This window comes from Phoenix dactylifera, chromosome 15 (assembly GCF_051530095.1).
Source record: "Phoenix dactylifera cultivar Ajwa chromosome 15, Ajwa_hap1_PhDact_Kaust_v1.1, whole genome shotgun sequence".
NCBI lineage: Eukaryota > Viridiplantae > Streptophyta > Magnoliopsida > Arecales > Arecaceae > Phoenix > Phoenix dactylifera.
Genome location: NC_143204.1, coordinates 12,001,364 through 12,018,688, shown reverse-complemented (window position 1 = coordinate 12,018,688; position 17,325 = coordinate 12,001,364). Strand labels below are relative to the sequence as shown.

Here is a 17,325-nt window from a genome sequence, read left to right as displayed (position 1 = left end):
GCCCTCAAATTTGTAAACTATTTCAAACTCATCGTTCATCTCCGTTAACACATGATCATCATATTATAACATAAAATTATATGATAATTGTTCGGGGAAAAATTAACCACCCCACAAATACAATTAAAGCAAGCAAATCCGACGCTGGCTTCGAGGGCAAATTATTCGTATGCACCCAGCATTCCCCGTATTAACAACAGGATTTGGCCCAATAGTCTGATTCTAAGCCTGTATCACTGGGCCCGCGGGCCAGCAATTTAGTTTCTTTCCTTATCTCTTCCCGAAAAAATTAGATTGAGACGATCTCCAAGATACCTCCCAACTTTAAAAAAAATTTCAAACAGAGCCCTCAAATTTGTAAACTATTTCAAACTCATCGTTCATCTCCGTTAACACATGATCATCATATTATAACATAAAATTATATGATAATTGTTCGGGGAAAAATTAACCACCCCACAAATACAATTAAAGCAAGCAAATCCGACAGTGAGTCGAGCTCGGAAGGCCGAGTCGAGCTCGGAAGGCCGAGCCGAGCTCATGCAGGCCGAGCTCAGAAGGCTGAGCCGAGCTCGGAAGGCCGAGCCGAGCTCATGCAGGCCGAGCCGAGCTCAGAGGACCGAGCCGAGCTCATGCAAGCCGAGATCAGAAGGTCGAGCCGAGCTCATGCAGGCCGAACCGAGCTCAGAAGACCGAGCCGAGTTCATGCAAGCCGAGCTCAGAAGGCCGAGCCGAGCTTATGCAGGCCGAGCCAAGCTCAGAAGACCGGCCTAGCTCATGCAGGCCGAGCCGAGCTCAGAAGACCGAACTCATGCAGGCTGAGCCGAGCTCAACAGGCCGAGCCGAGCTCATACAAGCTGAGCTTCGCAGGCCGAGCCGAGCTCAGAGGACCGAGCCAAGCTCATGCAGGCCGAGCCGAGCTCAGAAGACCGAGCCGAGTTCATGCAAGTCGAGCACATGCAGGCCGAGCCGAGCTCATGCAAGCCGAGCTCATGCAGGCCGAGCCGAGCTTAGAAGGCCGAGGCGAGCTCATGCAGGCCGAGCTGAGCTCATGCATGCCGAGCTCAGAAGACCGAGCTCATGCAGGCTGAGCTCATGCAGGCCGAGCTCATAAGACCGGGTTCGTCGTCCACATGCTGCGGCCATGCCCTACAGCAGTCTCACCGTACCATGCTTTGCTTGCCGGCCACGCCACGACACATCAACCAGGGACTATACCCTGCTACGACTGTCAACAATTAATGCGCATGGTCTCCACGGATCTTCGGGTTACTCAAAATCTCAAGTCATCCATGGCAACTCATCGGCTCACTCAACTACGTCCGGTCACCCACAACAACTCATTTGCTCCAGTCCCATCCTCCATGGCAATGCTTAATTCAGATGATCATACTCAATCATGACGGTAACTCATTTAATTTGCCCGGTCACATCACAGGTAACCCTGTATCCCTCCTATAAAAGGAAAACCTCTCCCTCTTAGAAAGGGGGAACTCTGAAACCCTGGGATATATTTTCTCTCCCTCTATATACTTGCCCCCTCTGACTTAAGCATCGGAGGGCCGGCGCTGGAAACCCCGGCCATCGGCTTTTTGCAGGTCCTCCGGAGGATGCCGCCCGCCGACGGACCGCCACCCTCCATCTCTTGCCGGAGCTCCCTCCTTCTCAGCCGACGGCCGCCCCTGGGTCCAAATTCCAGCAACAGTTGACGCTAGAGGAAAGGCCCGAGTCGTGGCCATGAAGCTAAGGAGTAAGGGAGCCTCTAACGCCTCCCGGCATCGCGTACCAAGTCCTGGATACTCAATCCAGAACCCATCACCAAGGCCTCCAACGGATCCAGTCCCCCAAGTTCAACCAGAGCAGTTCAACCTGCTTGTTCAACAAGTCCAAGCACTCACTGCGGCCGTTCAAGGCCTACAACAAGTAGAAGACCAATCTTTACTCTCTCCTCACGATGAGTCCTCAGGACGCCGCTCGCAACGTCATTTTTCTGTAGAGCGTCGCCACCACCAAAGCTTCCACCGAGCTCGACCCTCGAGCCGGGAGGGCTTGTTGCGCATCCATTATCCCGCGAGCTCGCGCCGAAGCCTGACACCTCGAGCCCGGGAGCACCCATCTGAGGCGGGGCCTGCCTCATGCCGAGCTGCAACAGGAGTTCCACCCGAGCTCGGCAGAGAGGTTGAGAACTCGAGCGGCAGATCGAGGCGCTCCACAGCCAGAAGGTAAGGCGTGAAGATGACTTTGAGTTCATGACCAAGTCACCTTTCTTCCGCCAGATCGAAGATGAGCCGGTCCCACCAAGGTTCAAAATACCTCAGATAGAGCCCTACAACGGGACCACTGACCCTGTTGCCCAGTAGATACAACCCAAGAGGGGGGGTGAATTGGGTCTTTTAAGACTTTTATGCTACTTCTAAAACTTTTTGATTAACTATGCTAAGTTGTATAGATGCACAGTGAAAGTTAAACTTAGCAAGGGTTTGATGTATAGACTTCGACTTGATTAAATATGCTTGCAACTAAAGGATGTGCGGATAAGAATTAAGCAAGCAATTTATCTAAGTAAGTAAGTGTGTTAGTTAGACAATAACTAGAGGCATTACAAACACAAAGGACATATAGTGGTTCGGTGCACCCCAGCACCTACATCCACTCCCCAAGACCTCTTGGGAATTTCACTATAATCCTACCGATTACAGCCGGTTGTTTTACAAGCTCACAACCCAACTTGTTGTTTTACGAGCGCACAACGAACTCGGTCGGTTTTCCCAGGCTCACCGACTAGAACCTCCCCGATTGTTTTTCCGGGATCACAATCAAACCCTTACACATTGGTTTTACCCTCGGCTCACCAACAAACCTATCACCGTTGGTTTTTCTCTTTGGCTCACCAACAAACCTTAACACCGTTGGTTTTTCTTTGGCTCACCAACAAACCTTAACCCCTTGATTCAATCCCTTGATTGAATCAAGTTACAAGATATTAAAACAAAGTATAAAACAAAACAAAGCTTCTTAAACAAGCAAATATGACAATATAAATAATTAGAACCCGCAAGAACCCTTTTAGCCGTTGGAAGCGTGGGAGATAATGGTTCTTCCGATGTGGATCGCGTTGGCTTGAATGTGAGCTTTGAATGCCAAACGGGAGAGAGTAGTTGAGCACGAAATCTGTTGGAAAACTTGAAGGCGCTTGATTTCTTCACTTGAATGCACTAACTCTCTTGAACCTCTTTTTCTCTCTTCTCTCTTGAATGATCTTGTATTGGGTTGGTAAGAAGATGTTGAGAAGCACTTAAGAGGTCCCTTTTATAGCCCTAAAAGCAAATATAGCCGTTAGACACAAAAAAAGAGACGTTTGAAATTCAAATCAAACCTGAAAAAGTTGTTAGTCGCGTCCCAGGCGCTCCGGGGACGTCTCCGCGCTTTACGGGGACGTCTCCGCTTGTTTGCGCTTTTTGCATGGGGACGACTCCGCTTCTTCGGGGACGACTCCGCGCTCCGGGGACGTCTCCGCGCTTTACGGAGACGTCTCCGCCGTTATATCTCCGAAAAACAAGTCTTCTGGAATTCTCTGAGAGAGTCGTCTCCGCTATCTAGGGGACGACTCCGCTGGTCTGCTTTTTACTTGCGGGGACGACTCCGCAGGTACCGGGGACGTCTCCAGACGTGCCAGTTCTTCCTGTTTGTGCCAGAGACGTCTCGGAGACAACCCGGAGACGTCTCGGCTGTCTCTGAACTTTTTCTTTCATCTCAAAAATTCTTCAATAAGTTCTTAAAAATCATGGAAACTTGCCTAGACATTTCTTAACAATATTCTTAATTAACCAACTGAAATCCTCAAATAACTTGTGAATTATGCTCTAGTGTTTTGTATTCATCAAAATCCATTAGAGGGTCAACAATCTCCCCCTTTTTGATGATGACAAAACTTGGAGTATGTGCAATATAAAATATATTGTGTTCTAGGACTAATGCATAGCTAAGTTGCATGAAGTAGAAAACATAAATATTTAAAACATACTTCATGATAATGCTTTAGATTTAATCAGCTTAACACAATCAACCTATTTCAGTTTAAGCTGAGTTGGTATTCAATATAAAATACAAAGCATTATGAGCATATACTTAGATATTTCTCCCCCTTTTTGACAACATCAAAAAGATAGTGGAACATTAAGCACAAAGATAAGTGTTACGGGGGAACTAAGCCGCCATGCTCCACGTGACCGGCACGCGCGCCCATGAAGACTACGGCTGTCCTTCGATCCAGCAGTCCGGCCCCGAGTCGGACATCTTCGGCTTCGCAGCCCGACCCCGAGTCGGCTGCCCCTTAATCTAGCAATCCGACCCCAAGTCGGATATCCTCAGCACCGCAGCCCGACCCCGAGTCGGCTGCCCCCTGATCCGGCACTCCGACCCCGAGTCGGAGATCTCTTGATAACGACAGGCTGCTTTCCAGAGGCACGCCGAGGCCTCCTGCTCCACTACTCCCTGCAACGGCTGTATCCGATGCTGTTCCACGATCTCCTGTATCAGCCGTACAAAGCGGAACTCCACTACGCCCTGTCATGGCCGTACCCAGCGCTGCTCCACGACGCCCTGTAACGGCCATGTCAGTGGCCACTCCATCGTGCCCCACGATGGCAAACCCCCCTGAGAGACCCCCCAGCCAGGTATATATGCGGCTGGGGGGAGAAAGGGGGGGTAAGCAATATCTTCCAGAGCACTCTCTTGCTTGCTATTATCATCTCTCCTCCTCCTCCAATCTCCTCTGACTTGATCGTCGGAGGGCCCCCACTACCCCAGTGGTGGTGCGAGGCTTGCTTGCAGGTTTTCCGGTGGAAGGTGGAGCACAATCGACATCGACCAAGGCAGCTCAGACGGAATCCCGTTCACACCGCTGTGCCAATCGTTCTCGGTTTGGACCACCAGCAACAATAAGAATACTCAAATATTTCTTTTTCTTATTGTACTCTGATTTGCATGTCAAGTTATTGCAAGAATATGAATCATATAACTCAAGGCAATAATGTTAGAAAAAGATTAATGAGCATAGATCAGAGCCAATTAAGATAATTCCAGAGCAGAACACATCGAATGTGATTTCAAGAAATTTTCTAATTTGATACCACAGATAGTTTTCTAATCAAGTGTAGGTGGAATCTTCCTTAGGTTAATTCAAGAAGTACCACAAATGATATTCAAGGAAAGCACGAATGGAAATTTGACCTCTCTTCAATAATAAGTGGGAAAGCTTGTTCATTTAAGACCTTTTGCCCAATCTATTAAGTATTTTATCAATAGGAGAGCAATTCAATTGATTTTCAGAGTAAAAGATCAAAACTTATATATTTGAAAGACATATCATCCTGTTGGATCATTAATTCTTAATGACTTCAAAGTTCTTTTATGATAATAAGAGCATTGGGGCACAAATACCAAAATATGAATTCATGCAATTTTTGATACATCTTAGAGCTCTTTTAAAGACTTTCTTTTATTTCTTTAGAGAATAAGCACAATTTGATACATAAAATAATGAATTGGCACAAAATTGAAGTTCTAAAGAGCAAGCCAATTAGGACTCATTAGTGAAGTTCAAAAATAGATTTTCTAAGAGATACTCAAGAAAATTTAACACATTATTCTCCCCCTTTTTCATTAAATTAGAGGCTCTTAAAATTTGCAATTTGGTTCAAGAGTGATGCATGAGATATACTAACCAAATAACATGCCTCAAGGTGTATCATAAAGATTTTCAGATTTAAATTTCAGATGATACATATTGGAGAGTATTAGGATCACTTTTCATTTAGTATTCTTTCCCTCTCCTTTAGTTATAGATTTATGCGATTAAGTTCCATAAGATCTTTCCTTCTGAAATTTTCTTTCTCCCCCTTAATTGATCATTCCATTTTAAGAGTTTAGAATTTGTAGATAATGTTCAATAAAATTGTCAATCTCAAAAATATGTTTTCTATAAGTTTCAGCTTATTTTCATAAGACTCAAGGTTTGAGATAAGACAACCTTTATAGAACTCATCTTAAGGTATAAACTTATAATTAAAGCGTGTATTGCAATATAAGGATGTTCATCAAAATCAATCCATAAAAATCAAGGTATGCATCAAATTAAAGTAACTTTAGGATAAGATATCTAAAGCTCCCCCTCAAAAGATGCATTCCTCTTCAATCATTCTTTTCTTTTGTTGAATTTCAGATTTTAATGACAAGCGTGAATAAAACTGAAATTCTATGATATCGAGAATGTAGAGTGATCAAGAATTATTCAAAATTTATAGCAATCACCCTTTTTAATCTTTTAAGCACAAGTTATGCTTTCTCCTAATCTTAGAGAAAATGTATAGAAATATTAATCAGAAAATGATTCATTTGTAGCTCAGTTTCTTTCAAAAACATTTACATTTTCTTTCTTTTAAGAATCATTTGAGTGAGCTGAAATATTTCTAGCTTTAAGATCATTCACTCTATATATATATTCTGATGGAAGTCTTTAAGAATGTAGGAGAGAAAAACATATAGATGATCATTGAGGTATATATATTTATAGAACTCAATTTCTTAATCATAGTTTTTCACCAATGTATATATGAAACACAATAAATCTTTTTAATATCAAGATAAGATCATATATTTAGAAATTTTTGTTTGCAATCAAAATCATCGAAAGACACATCATTTGGACCAATATTAGTACACTTTAAAGATAAGAAATGATATGTTTCGGATGCGTATCGGAGCAATCAACCAAGGCATCAAAATTTTAATTCTATTTTTCTTATATTAAGATTTTATTTAGAAATCATATGAGTTTAAGCTTTTATACAAAATCAGATTCTGAATTTCATAAAGATTTTCAATAGAGCCTTTCAAGGTCATAATTTGAGATATGTATCTTCCACATTATAACTCATCTTAAATCATTACGATTGAAAACTTATATTTCAAATATATAAGAGCATATTCAGAATCTTTGTATTTAATGTGAGTTTTGGTATGAATTAGCACATTATATACCAAAGTTAAGCAAGTTGAAAGATAAAACACACTCAATTCATTTTGCCTAAATAGAGATATCCTTCTCTTCTCCTTTTTATAAATTTATTTAACTTTCAGATTTTAACGATGATTGTGAACGACAAATCTGAAATTTCTTTTCAATAAAACCAAACACAAGATGTTATGTAGTATTTCAAATATTCAATCAAATTGTCCAAGTATGAGGCATTACAAAAATATTGAGAACCCATAATTCAAGACATCATGCCACATGCAAAATATATTATGTGTTAAGTCATGCATTAAAATAATAAGAAAAAGAATGTCAAGGATCAAAATCAATTCTTTTCAGATAAACTCCCTCTATATAATTTTGCACTGATTTCATCCTTAAAGTGTGTTTTCAAGTAATTAAAAATTTGACTTGATTATTCTTATATATTTTCATTTACTTTGTCTTTCATTTTTATTTTCTTATGCTCTATACTCTATTTGCTCCCTATCCGGTGGAGTTGGGAAGGGGCACGAGGTACTACCACTAGCCTCCCTCTTGTGCCGTCCCTAATATGCCCTACACCGAATAGTTGGGTCAAATAGTGCCGGGTACTACCACTAGCCTCCCCATTGGCACCATCTCTATGATGAGCAATATAGAAAGGTTAAAATGTTCACTTCTAACTTTCCCTGTTTGAGTGTAATTAGTTACAGATTTTATCTCTTCCAAACGTCTCACAAATGTTCCGAGTATACTATGTTTGTTTTGCTTTTCCTTAAGATTGGAGTATTTGCCTTTACTCAGATTTTTCATCTCTTGAACAATGTCCATTTTCTTTTCTTTATCTCTCTCCCTTTTTGTCATTCTCAAGTAATTTACATGAAAGAGTAGAATAAAGAGATAATCTTATGTATCATATAGATGTATATTATGCAAATAACATTTTCATTGTGCTCAAGGATTCATAACTTCTCACAAATTATTTTACATCAAGATTTTAAGCATATACTTGTGTATTTCATGGTTATGACATAGGCAAAGATATATTTTAGTTTAGGCAAACCATGAAATAATTTCTAAAAGTATAAGTCAGTCAATACACATATAGACATGATATCAAAAATTAATAATTAAAGAATTTAATCATGCCATAATAGGATTTAAGTTATTGACTTTGCTCAATTAATTTGTGAGAAAGGTATCTAAAATTACCTATTCATTATATGTTCTTCAAGCCAAACTAGATTTCTTATGTGTGAACTTTTGGCTGAAGAAGATCCTCTCTCTTGTTTGCATGTGAATGTTTAGTGTATCTTACATGAAGATATCCTTCAAGTTGAAATTTCTCATTTTTCTTTCTTGAAGGAAGGTCATTAGTTTCTTTAAGATACAAAGCATTCATCCAACATATATATATTTTTTAATTAGATGACTCAATATGAGATATGACAATAGTTGCATGTTGAGTCACTTTACTCAAGAGATTGCCTAAATATAAGCAAGCACATATCATTTGAACTAAAGAGATAGATTCATTAACCAAGATAGTTCAAGTCAATTTAGTTTTGATTCTATTTGCTTAAGATAATTATCAATAAGATATGTTAACTATGTTTTAATCAATTTATCTTAAACAATTGTTTCTATCAAAATTCAGATTATGATTTATTTGTTATCAATAAAATATGATTAATTAAAGTTAGATTGAAGTCTTGCACACGGTTACATAATGAGCATACAATCTGGTCTACTAGCTGTATGATAAAATAATTATTCTATCATGCTTCAATACAGCTTTAACACAATAGATCTACTTTGCTCATCCTTTTCAAACTCTACAAGATGGGGTCATAGATATACCTTCTTCATGCCAATCTTCTATAAGAGTTTTCTTGTGGACTAATGTTGGTCAATGAAGATCCCCTTTCCTGTTTGTCTTAATTTGGAGTTTGAGAGAAGATGTTAATTCATTCCTCATACATATTTCAAACTCACCTTGTATGAGCTTAGTAAAAATATAAATCTTCATTAGTAGAACCAAAAATAATGTCACAAATTCTTCCTTTTGATACATAGATTTATCATTATTACTTTCTATCAAAAAGGTTGCTTAAGCTTTTATATCATGCTTTTGATGCTTGTTTCAAATCATATAATGCTTTATCATATTTGTAATGAGTGTTTTCAAATATGGTGGTTATCTAACATATATAAAGTAAGCACATAGGAGTCCATTCTACACACTCATTTGATAGAATATAACGTTTATAAAGCAAACAAATGATAAAGGTGATTTTTACTTCTAGTCATGCAAGAATCTTATCAAGATCTATTTCATCTTTTCTTGATTTAATCTTTTAGTAGTCATCATTAAGTGTATATCTGAAAAATCCAAGTTGGTTCTAATTATTAACAAGTTTTTCAGATTGTTATATGTAAAAGATTAACCATATACATACATAATTTAATTTTAGTATCTTGATAATAAATCATTAGTCTCATAAAGAATAAAATACCTTGATATTTTTGCAACTAAAAACTTTTCATTGAATACTCTATATGCATTGCTTGATGAATGATATCCAAGGATAGACATATCTCTATCAGATTTGGCATTATTTTCATAAGAGCATATCAAGCATAACATGTACGACTGAAAAATATGAAAGATATGCAATGGTTCATTTTTCATTTTTTCAGAAGATCAAAATTTTCATCAGAAATAGATCTAATAGAAATTATATGTATGACAAGCAGTGATGATAGTCTTTTAAAAATTATTTAAGTAGATGACTATCATACATAATTGTCTTTTTCATTTCTTCAAGAATTCTATTAACCCCTTTTTACTTATGATGTCCATGGAGCTGAAATAATTGAATTTAATACTATTTTCTGTATAACCTTAATCTGGATTTTGGTTTTCAACACTGTGCCATGATCTTCACAGTTTGGAAACCTTTTTCATTTGAAACGCTTCTACAAGATTTAGTAAATACAGAAAAATACTTCAGTTTTATTCTCCAAGAACAAGTCCAATGTAAGCTTTTGAAGACTTAGAGATGGAAACAACATCTTTAAATTTAGAAATGTTTTTTGTTTGTTTCCTTAGTTAGCATGCATAGCAAAACTTTGACCTTTAAGTAGATAATCTAAGCAAGCCTATGGCAAGGTCTTTTGAGATTAAGTACATACTAGCATGAGTTGATTCTATGTGCCAAGGATGGTTTCTTTAATCTTGGTATTCATAGTGCATATATTCAAAAGCATACCAAGTACACATTATCATATTGATGATCAATAAAAATAATGCCATGGATAAAAATTCTTAATCAAGCATATAGAGGGTTCATAGAGTTATTTTTAATGAATTAATTAATCATTTAGCAACTTATCCAATAGTGAGTGGAGCATACAAAAAAAAATGAAGTGATTTGAATATATTTTCTTTTCATACCCAAAAAGACAAATATCACTTATATCACAAAAATGATTAATACTTTCAAGTTATGTTTTAATCAACTAATAAAGTAATTTCAATACGAGAAGATGTAAGAATTACTTATTTCATCCTTTCTTTCATTTAAATCATTCTTTTTAATTACATTTTAAATTCAATTCTTTAACACATGTCTAGAGCACCCATTGTTTAGATAACATTTTTCATTAGAACCTTGGATAGCTAGACATGCTTGCTGAAAGAATAATCATATTTTCAACTTAGGAACCCAAGCTCTTTTGGGTCCTTGTAGGTTAGCTATAATTGTTCCTTTTGGAACCCATATTCTCTTAATAGCTATTTTGTCCATGAATTTACAGATTTTAGGATTACAAGGGATGTATTTCTGTATCCTCTTGTTGAATTTAACAAACTTAGATCGAACATGAGTAGTAGGAAAACTTTTAATTTTCTGTTTCTCCCTTTTTGGTTTATCAAATTTGTAATGTATAGATTTAGGAACAACAGAAGAGATTTTACTTAGCTTTTGTTTATAAGAATCTGTTTTAGAGTAATTAAAAACTGTTTTAACAAACATATTCTTAAAAGGTTTTTGGGTGTACCAAGGTTGATATCCTAATGTAACTTTATCAAATTCAGCTCCTTGATTATTTATCATTAGGTTCAATTTTTCAGAGCTGAGGGTAAATCTTTTAACAACAGGTTTTAATCTGTCAACTTCTTTAGTTAATCTTCTGTTATCTTCTGAAAGTAACTCATTGTTTTTCTTAAGTTTATCATGACTTTCAGTGAGAAGTTGATCTCTTTGATTTAGTTCTTGATTTTCTTTAATTAAGATTTCAGTTTTACTGGTTAGTTTCAGTTTTTCATCTATTAGAATTTGATTTTCAATCTTCAAGTTTTTGTTCTTACAAATAAGTTTCTCATATTCTAAATACAAATCAGAAAAGGCATCATGGAGTTCATCAAATGTAAAATTGCTTTCAGTTTCAGCATGTACCTCTTGTGCCACCAAGCATGGATTTTCAATATGATACTGCTCTCCTTCTACACATGATGTTTCAGATTTGTTAGTGCATTCATATTTGTCTTCAAGCATATTCCATATTTCTTTAGCAGTCATGCAAGAAGATATGCAATTAAACTCATTCCTATCTAATGCACAATATAAAAGGTTCATGGCATCAGCATTCAATTGTGCTAAATTCTTTTCATTAAAAGTTTGAGAGAGTGTGTGAAGATCATTTATTATGATTTTCCATAAATAATAGTTTTGTGATTGAATAAAGATGCGCATGCGTATTTTCCATTGTGTATAGTTTATGCCATTAAATAGTGGTGGTGTATCAATTGATTGTCCTTCTCCTAGAAAACTATCTATTTGAGTTGTCATGATCTTTGGCTCTAGTCGGTTAAGACTACAAATAATATTTGAGCACCTGCTCTGATACCACTTGTTGCCCAGTAGATACAACCCAAGAGGGGGGGTGAATTGGGTCTTTTAAGACTTTTATGCTACTTCTAAAACTTTTTGATTAACTATGCTAAGTTGTATAGATGCATAGTGAAAGTTAAACTTAGCAAGGATTTGATGTATAGACTTCGACTTGATTAAATATGCTTGCAACTAAAGGATGTGCGGATAAGAATTAAGCAAGCAATTTATCTAAGTAAGTAAGTGTGTTAGTTAGACAATAACTAGAGGCATTACAAACACAAAGGACATATAGTGGTTCGGTGCACCCCAGCACCTACATCCACTCCCCAAGACCTCTTGGGAATTTCACTATAATCCTACCGATTACAGCCGGTTGTTTTACAAGCTCACAACCCAACTTGTTGTTTTACGAGCGCACAACGAACTCGGTCGGTTTTCCCAGGCTCACCGACTAGAACCTCCCCGATTGTTTTTCCGGGATCACAATCAAACCCTTACACATTGGTTTTACCCTCGGCTCACCAACAAACCTATCACCGTTGGTTTTTCTCTTTGGCTCACCAACAAACCTTAACACCGTTGGTTTTTCTTTGGCTCACCAACAAACCTTAACCCCTTGATTCAATCCCTTGATTGAATCAAGTTACAAGATATTAAAACAAAGTATAAAACAAAACAAAGCTTCTTAAACAAGCAAATATGACAATATAAATAATTAGAACCCGCAAGAACCCTTTTAGCCGTTGGAAGCGTGGGAGATGATGGTTCTTCCGATGTGGATCGCGTTGGCTTGAATGTGAGCTTTGAATACCAAACGGGAGAGAGTAGTTGAGCACGAAATCTGTTGGAAAACTTGAAGGCGCTTGATTTCTTCACTTGAATGCACTAACTCTCTTGAACCTCTTTTTCTCTCTTCTCTCTTGAATGATCTTGTATTGGGTTGGTAAGAAGATGTTGAGAAGCACTTAAGAGGTCCCTTTTATAGCCCTAAAAGCAAATATAGCCGTTAGACACAAAAAAAGAGACGTTTGAAATTCAAATCAAACCTGAAAAAGTTGTTAGTCGCGTCCCAGGCGCTCCGGGGACGTCTCCGCGCTTTACGGGGACGTCTCCGCTTGTTTGCGCTTTTTGCATGGGGACGACTCCGCTTCTTCGGGGACGACTCCGCGCTCCGGGGACGTCTCCGCGCTTTACGGGGACGTCTCCGCCGTTATATCTCGGAAAAACAAGTCTTCTGGAATTCTCTGAGAGAGTCGTCTCCGCTATCTAGGGGACGACTCCGCTGGTCTGCTTTTTACTTGCGGGGACGACTCCGCAGGTACCGGGTGATGGTGTGCGTGCAGAGGGCTAAGCATGAATTTCAGAAAATTTTTATGCGGAAAGAACGGGTTAAACATTTTAACCAAAAACATGCTTGATATTTTAGATATTTTAACTCTGGTACCAGTCGAAGACAGTCTTCAACTGCACATCACATGTGGCGCAGGCTCAGTCCCAATACATAGGGTGACACCCGCGCGTGCCTATCAAAGCACTCATCATATGAGCCCCCGGGTGGAGAGCCACGCTTCGTCACACGATCACGCGTGAGAGTTCCCGAGAATCGGATAGTCTCCACTAATCCTTTGCTTTGACACCATATATCACAAAGCCCTCAGATCCCGAGGATTGTGTAATTCAAATCAATATGCATAAATCACAATTTCTTGTGATTTGAAGATTGAGATCATATCTCAACCATAAAAGAGATCAGATCTCTTACCTTTAGAAGGAGGTTCCTTCAAGGATGCTTCGCAGCCGCACAAGCGTCCGGCCTCGATGACTCGTCCACGCGAAGCTCCGGAATGATCAGCTTCCCGGGGAGTGCTAGCTCGCAGGGAGGCAGAAGGTTGGCTGAAAGGGAGAAGGAAGAAGATGGACCTTCACAACTCAAGAACTCCTTCTTGGGCTTTCACCTTCAGAACTACTCTCTCCTCTCACTCTCTTTCTCTGGTGCTCTCCATGTGTTAGGAAGAAGGAAGAGGGGTGGCCTATTTATAGGCCAAGAAGAAGGTGAGGTGTCCCTATGAGGTGTCCTGTGAGGTGTCCTGCCAGGACACATGTCACACATGCAAGGAAGAGAGATGTCCTGCTCAGCCACGTGTCACGCATGCAAAGGGGTGAGGTGGCCTGGAGGGCGATGTCATGGATGACCTCATGAGGCAGATGAGGTCATGGATGACATCAGGAGGAGTGTGAGGTGTCCAGGCCCGCCACATGTCACACATGCAAGCAAAAGAGGTGTCCTGCTCCACCACGTGTCACGCATGCAAGCAAAAGAGGTGTCCTGCTCCGCCACGTGTCACGCATGCAAAGGGGTGAGGTGGCCGGGATGTGGGTCCCACATACAGTATGTGGGTCCCACCTAAGCAGGACATGGGTCCCACATACAGTATGTGGGTCCCACCTAGGCAGGACGTGGGTCCCACATACAGTATGTGGGTCCCACATAGGGAAGGAAGTCCTAGTCATACTAGGATCATAATTGATTTTAATCCAAATTGACTCAAGCCAAATCTGATTTGGTTGGGGCAAATTAGACATTTTCACCAAACCAATTTTGGTGTCAATTACGGTTTTACCAACTTCAAATCATATTTGAATTTGGTCAAGCCCAATCTCTATTACTCAATCAAATTGAGTCTAATCAGTGATCTAATCACCAATTAACTTCTCCAAGCAACAATTGCTTAGGGCAATCAGTCAATCACATTGACTATTTTACCTCTAGACGATTCTCAATCGTCAATCAGCCATTTGATCAATTCAGAAACTTCTAAGCGTGTGACCTCACAGGTTCGAACTTAAGCCGGTAGTACAAGAACACTTCCTGCACTAATCGAAGTAACCATCTAGCAATGGGACCCGACGACCGGATAGGTCGAATAGATGCAAAGCAACATTCTAGAACCTATGGACTATGGTTACTGCATAATTCATCCTCTTGACCAGAAAATGCCCAGGATGGGTTTAGAGTCTGTCTACCCTGAAACGATCCATCCGGAAATATGTTTCAATTCAATAAGTCAAGTGATAGTGATTTGACTTTCCCTGGCCAGGGTACTACTTAATTGAAAACACAAGGCATTCACCCTTATTTCTAAGGGAGGTCAATCCCATCTTGATCTGCAACTGACTACCACAAGTACTTGACTGGACCCAGAAACCTTTCGTCGCTGGATTAGAAATTCAGGTAGTCCGGCACCAAAGTACAGTGAGTTGCTTGCAAGCCACCGGTTGCAATCTCAGGTCTAAAGGATACATATACCCATATCCACTCGGAACAACTCTTGACAAGAGAGAGTCCGTCAATTGGTCATGTTCAGTGAACGTACACTACCATTCACCTGTATACCATACTAGTATCTCTATACTCTTTGGTTTGGAAGACAACCAACAAATATGATACACAATGACCTACGCCCGATAATACTATCGTCCTATTAATAGTATATCATACGGTCATGAACATTTAAGGACCTGTGTGACAAAATCATATTTCATTACACAAAGCAGTCCTAAGGACTTCATCACATCGGAGTTTGTGAAGATGTTCTGGTGATGAATAAATACCATGTTATTTATAATTGATTCAAATACATTTACAATCAACAATTGATTGGATTTAGGACATAATTTCCAACAACTCCCACTTGAACTAAAGCCAATCAGTACAGTATCGTATACCCATCTTCAAGTAATGATGGTCAAACTCCTTTACACTGAGGGCCTTAGTGAAGGGGTCGGCTAAGTTATCCTTCCCGTCAATCTTTTGAAGATCAACGTCACCTCGTTCTACTATCTCACGAACCAGGTGATATCTGCGCAGAATGTGCTTGGTGCGCTGGTGAGCTCTTGGTTCCTTGGCCTGAGCGATGGCACCAGTGCTATCCGAATAGACAAGGACTGGTCCACTAAGGGAGGGTGCAACTCCGAGCTCAGCAATGAACTTCCGCAGCCACACAGCTTCCTTTGCCGCATCCGATGCCGCAATGTACTCCGCCTCGCACACAGAGTCCGCTATAGTAGTCTGCTTGGAACTCTTCCAACAGACAGCCCCACCATACAGGGTAAAAACATAACCAGACACAGACTTGCTATCATCACGGTCTGATTGAAAACTTGAATCGGTATAACCGACAAGTCTCAACTCAGTATCTCCATAAACAAGCCACTTATCCTTAGTATTTCTCAAATACTTGAGGATAGTCTTTACAACTTTCCAGTGGCTTTCTCCTGGGTCAGATTGGTACCTACTCACTACTCCTAGTGAATACGCCACATCTGGTCTAGTACAAGTCATAGCATACATAATAGATCCCACAGCAGAGGCATATGGAATTCTACTCATACGCTCTCTTTCTTGGGGAGTTGTGGGGCAATCTCCTTTAGAAAGAGTAATTCCATGACCTATCGGAAGATAGCCTTTCTTGGAATTTTCCATGCTGAAACGTTTCAGCACAGTATTTATGTACATGGATTGGGACAGACCGAGCAACCTCCTAGATCTATCTCTATAGATCTTCATCCCAAGGATGTAGGATGCTTCTCCCAAATCCTTCATGGAGAATTGTGATGAAAGCCATATTTTTACTCCCTGTAGTGCAGCAATGTCATTCCCTATTAGGAGAATATCATCCACATACAGTACAAGAAATAAGACTACCGTACCATTAGCCCATTTGTATATGCAAGGTTCCTCTTCGTTCTTAACGAAGCCATAAGTTTTGATAACCCTGTCAAAACGAATGTTCCAACTCCGAGATGCCTGCTTTAGTCCATATATGGACTTTTGCAGCCTACACACCTTAGACTCATCTGCAGAAATAAAACCTTCAGGCTGTATCATATACACCTGTTCCTCTAAATCTCCATTTAGAAAAGCGGTTTTAACATCCATCTGCCAGATCTCAAAGTCCAGATGGGCCGCAATCGCAAGCATGATCCGAATGGATTTCAGCATTGCCACAGGCGAAAACGTTTCGTCATAGTCAATACCATAACGCTGACGAAATCCCTGGGCAACCAGACGAGCTTTATAGGTTTCCACCTTTCCGTCTGCGCCTCTTTTCCGTTTGAAAATCCACTTACACCCTATGGGTTTAAATCCTTCGGGTGGGTCAACCAATGTCCATACATCATTGACCTTCATGGACTCCATTTCAGATTCCATGGCTCCAAGCCATTTATCAGAGTCAGACCTTTGCATAGCATCCATATAGGTGACGGGATCCTCATCGTTCTCATCGAGACCAATGGGATCATCGTCCCGGACAAGAAAACCATAGTATCTATCCGGTTGATGCGGTACTCTACCGGATCGCCTAACGGGTGCAACCTTAATGGGTTCTGAGTTTGATCCAATCAAAT

The 17,325-nt window shown here is 39.8% G+C and overlaps 1 protein-coding gene across 1 annotated transcript; it reads right to left on the bottom strand.

Moving 5' to 3' along the window:
- Positions 1–9,790: 9,790 nt before the first annotated feature.
- Positions 9,791–13,812, bottom strand: LOC148699868 (uncharacterized). The gene is made up of 2 exons (XM_088711502.2): positions 13,679–13,812; positions 9,791–12,903 (listed from the first exon to the last, which is right to left on the bottom strand). Exon 2 carries the CDS (start codon positions 11,869–11,871, stop codon positions 10,726–10,728), a length of 1,146 nt encoding a protein of 381 aa, XP_088567628.1. The 5' UTR covers positions 11,872–12,903; positions 13,679–13,812; the 3' UTR covers positions 9,791–10,725.
- Between the last annotated feature and the right edge of the window lie 3,513 nt (positions 13,813–17,325).